The sequence below is a fragment of the Palaemon carinicauda genome, chromosome 4 (assembly GCF_036898095.1).
Source record: "Palaemon carinicauda isolate YSFRI2023 chromosome 4, ASM3689809v2, whole genome shotgun sequence".
In the NCBI taxonomy this organism is placed as follows: domain Eukaryota; kingdom Metazoa; phylum Arthropoda; class Malacostraca; order Decapoda; family Palaemonidae; genus Palaemon; species Palaemon carinicauda.
In genome coordinates, this window is record NC_090728.1 from 81,965,545 (window position 1) to 81,969,392 (window position 3,848).

The 3,848-nt window shown below is 54.8% G+C and overlaps 1 protein-coding gene across 1 annotated transcript; it reads left to right on the forward strand.

The window, feature by feature from the left end:
* Positions 1–346: 346 nt before the first annotated feature.
* Positions 347–1,117, forward strand: LOC137639541 (testis-specific H1 histone-like). The gene has a single exon (XM_068371809.1). The coding sequence runs from the start codon at positions 347–349 to the stop codon at positions 1,115–1,117; it is 771 nt and encodes a 256-aa protein (XP_068227910.1).
* Positions 1,118–3,848: the final 2,731 nt, after the last annotated feature.

The following is a 3,848-nucleotide window of genomic DNA, read 5'->3' on the forward strand; positions in this document are numbered from 1 at the left end:
GGGCAATGGCAACCTGTCCAAAAAGTTTTATTCCTTTTTACTGCCTAATGCGTAAAAGTGTAGGAGAGTACTGGAGCAATGGTACACAGGATGATGCTGGTGCTCAATTTCTGCTTGGAGAGCAGGCAAGTGTTGGCTCTTAGACAAGAGCTGGTGCACTGGATCTGTTAGCCCTGACTCTTTGGCAACAGCTGGCGCATTGGATCTGACACCGTAACTGCGCAGAAGGGCGCAGAAAAGTGCGGAAGAGCTCTGGCGTACAGTAAGGCACTGTGTAGTTTTGTGCATTCTCCCTAGAATGCGCCGAAGCGTGTGACTCCTTGCACAAGGGTGGGTGCATTGGCGCATGAGTGAGAGTACTATGTGGAGACTGTTGGCGCGCGCAAGCGAGAGACCATTGGCGCGGGAGATTATCAGCGCCCGCGCGCAGAAGGCTGCGTGCGCGCAAGATCATTGGAGCACAAAAGCATTGGCGCGCATGCACGCGGAAGGCCAACGGGTGCTCGCGCGGGAGACCATTGGCGCCCGAGCGTGGATTATCATTAGCTCGCACGTGCGGGAGGCCATCGGCGCGCGCACGCACGGAAGGCCATCGGCACGCGCACAAATGGAAGGCCATCGGGGCGCGCACGCGCGGAAGGCCATCGGCAAGCGCACAAACGGAAGGCCATCGGGGCGCACACGCGCGGAAGGCCATCGGCATGCGCACGCACGGAAGGCCGTCGGCGCGGAAGAAAGTCGCCGCGGAAGAAAGTCGCCAGCGCGAGCTCTTATAAGACTGTTGCCGTGCGCACGGCAGACTATTGGCGCACAAGCAGAGAATCATCGGCGCGCGCGCAGATCGTCACCGCGCAAGACTGTTGGCGCACACGGAAGACTATTGGTACGCACGCGCGAAAAACCATCGGTGCACGTGCGGGTGACCATCGGCGCCAGCGCGTGGAAGATCGTCAGCGCGTGCGAGCGGAAGACTATTGGCGAGCGCGCACAAGACTATTGGTGTGTGCGCGGAAGACCATCGGTGCCCGCGCGCAGAAGTTCGCCGGCGCGCGCGCGGAAGATCGTTGGCGAGCGCGCGGGAGACCATCGGTGCCCCCACGCGCGCGCGCGAAGGTAGCGCTAGTAGGTTGGCAGGTCAGCTGGCAGGATGATCAGGAACTGGGATGTGCTCTTTGGAAGGGCGAGCATCCACCGATGGGGACCAGCGGTAAGAGTCCAGGACCGAAGTCCAAAGGACAACGTTGCAGCGCAAGGATGCGCTGGTAGATCGGTAGGTCAGCTGGCAGGACGATCAGGAACTGGGATGTGCCCTTTGGAAGGGCGAGCATCCACCGATGGGGACCATAAAAAGGTCCGCGTTAGAGTCCAGGACCGAAGTTCAAAGGACTACGTTGCAGCGCTAGGTTGCGCTGGTAGATCGGTAGGTCCTGGTAGGTCTGCTGCACTGGTAGGTCTGCTGCACTGGTAGGTCTGCTGCACTGGTAGGTCTGCTTGATCCTCCAAAGAGGTGTCTCTATGAGTGGCCTCTCTCGCGAACAAGAGAGGAGAATACTTCGTAGAAGAGACTTGAAGACACCTGTGATGACGCCCATGAGGGCCTGTGGATCAGCAAGCTGACCTTTAACAGCAGCAATCCTCCGAGGAGGAGTCTCTATGGAGTGGCCTCTCTCGCGAACAGGAGAGGTGAACACTTCGTAGAAGAGACTAGAAGACGCCCATTGAGGGCCGGTGGATCAGCAAGCTGACCTTTAACAGTACCGATCCTTTTCTTCAGAGGGATGGAAAGGCGGTGTGACTGAAGATTCCAATGGATTCCTGACCATTGAAACTTCTGAGCTGGAGACAGGCGAGACTTCTTGGTGTTGATTTTGAAACTCAGATGTTCCAGGAATTGGGTCACCTTTCTGCAGGCACGCAAACATTCTTCTGATGATGGCGCCCAAACCAGCCAATCGTCTAGGTAAGCCATCACCTGGACGCCTTGAAGGCATAGCTGGTGGACGATCGTGTCTGCTAGTTTCGTGAAGATTCTTGGAGCCACGTTGAGCCCGAAGGGCATGGCCCTGAAGGCGTAGTTTCTTCTTTGGAGCCTGAATCCTAGGTAGGAGGAAGCTTGGTGATTCATTGGAATATGCCAATAGGCATCCGCCAGGTCTATTGAGACCGTGTAAGCCTTGTGAGGCAGTAGGGCTCTTATATGTTGAAGAGTCAGCATCTTGAATTTGTTGTTCACAATGAACTTGTTGAGAGGGGACAAGTTGAGAATGACTCTGAGCTTGTCTGAGTCCTTCTTGGGAACACTAAACAGTCTTCCCTGGAACCTGGTGGACTTTACCCTCTTCATCACCTTGTTCAAGAGTTTTAGGACATATTCTTCTAGGATGGGGGTTGAGGGCTGGAAGAATTGGTGGAAGATTGGAGGTGGTTGTATCCAAGTCCACCCTAGTCCCTTCTTGATGATGCTGTGTGCCCAAGGATCGAAGGTCCAACGATCCTGAAAGTGGCGGAGTCTTCCTCCCACCGGAAGCACTTCATTGCTTCTGGTTTCCCGAGGGTTTACCACCTCGGCCGCTTGCTCCCCTTCCTCTTCTGCCTCTGGAAGAACGGCGAGAGGAGTCTCTGCCGGAGCCTCTACCTCTGGGACGAAAGGTAGTGGACTGTCTTTCGTAGGCAGGAGTGAAAACTGGTGATAGGGACACCACCGGTTGAGGGACCAGCTGAAAGGTCTGCTGTGGCTGGACCACTATCTGGGGAGTAGCGGGAGTCGGAAACTGATGTTTGGCGTGACGCTGTTGGGGTCTAGGCTTGGAGGGTTTCCTCTTAGGTTGCGGACCTTCATCTTGAGATGACTTCCTCTTCCGGGACATGCCCCACTTGTTGAGAAGGTTCCAGTTCTCAGTGGCAGCCTTGTCCACGATCTCCTTCACTAGAGCTGTTGGGAAGAGATGTTTGCCCCAGATGTTGGGCTGCATAGACGAACACGTACTCTCTACAGGCTCTACAGGCTCTCCGGGCCTTGATGAAGCTGAACAAATCCTTCATCACAGTCGCAAGGTGGGTCTTAGCAAGAACCATGTAGAAGTCCGGGACCCGAATGTCCCCTCAAGTTGAACTTGATGGGATAGGGAGGCAGCTAGCCTCTCCTTGGTGTCTTGTTCCCTACATAGCAGATGGTCGTTAAGCTTAGAGAGATCTTCATTAAACTGACATCCAGCGACGTCAGGTTCCAGTTTCCCAACCGTGAAAGTAAGCTGGATATCCTTCCAGCTTTTATCGTCGGGGGGTAAGGCGAGGGAGAGAGGCCTACACTCTTCCAGTGTAGGGCAGGGCTTTCCTTCCTCCACCATCTTTAAGACCACGTTTAGAGCCTTTTCCACGAAGGGAAAGACAATGGTAGGAGGAGCAAGAAAGGATGAATGCTTCTTGCTCAACACTGGCATCTTGGAGTTAGTGAAGCCTCGACTCTTGAGGCAATCAGCCAGCATAGCCTGGGCCTTGGAGTGCTCGAATACGATCACTTCCTTAGGTTCTGTCTCCTCCTTGGAGGCCGGTTCGGACTTAAGCTTGATGTAACAGTCCGGATATGCCTCAAAGCTAGGGTAGAACTCATTTTGTCATTAATGAAAATGCGCCCCGTCGTTATTGGCATGTGCTCGGCATACCTCCAGGGATTTGACACCGAACAAGGGGGAAGCTGTTTGACCGAGAGTTTCTTCAGTTGCTTCCAGCCCATGAAATGCCTCTTGAGGTCCTCTTGACCTTTGCGGAACCTCTCGTCCATGAGTGCTACCAGAACCTGGATGGTATCCTGGATGGTCGGCAGCGGAGGAAGCGAAGCAGCAGATGTA

Coding starts and splice junctions, on each gene's coding strand:
- LOC137639541 (XM_068371809.1), top strand. CDS start 347: ATGAGTGAGAGTACTATGTGGAGACTGTTGGCGCGCGCAAGCGAGAGA.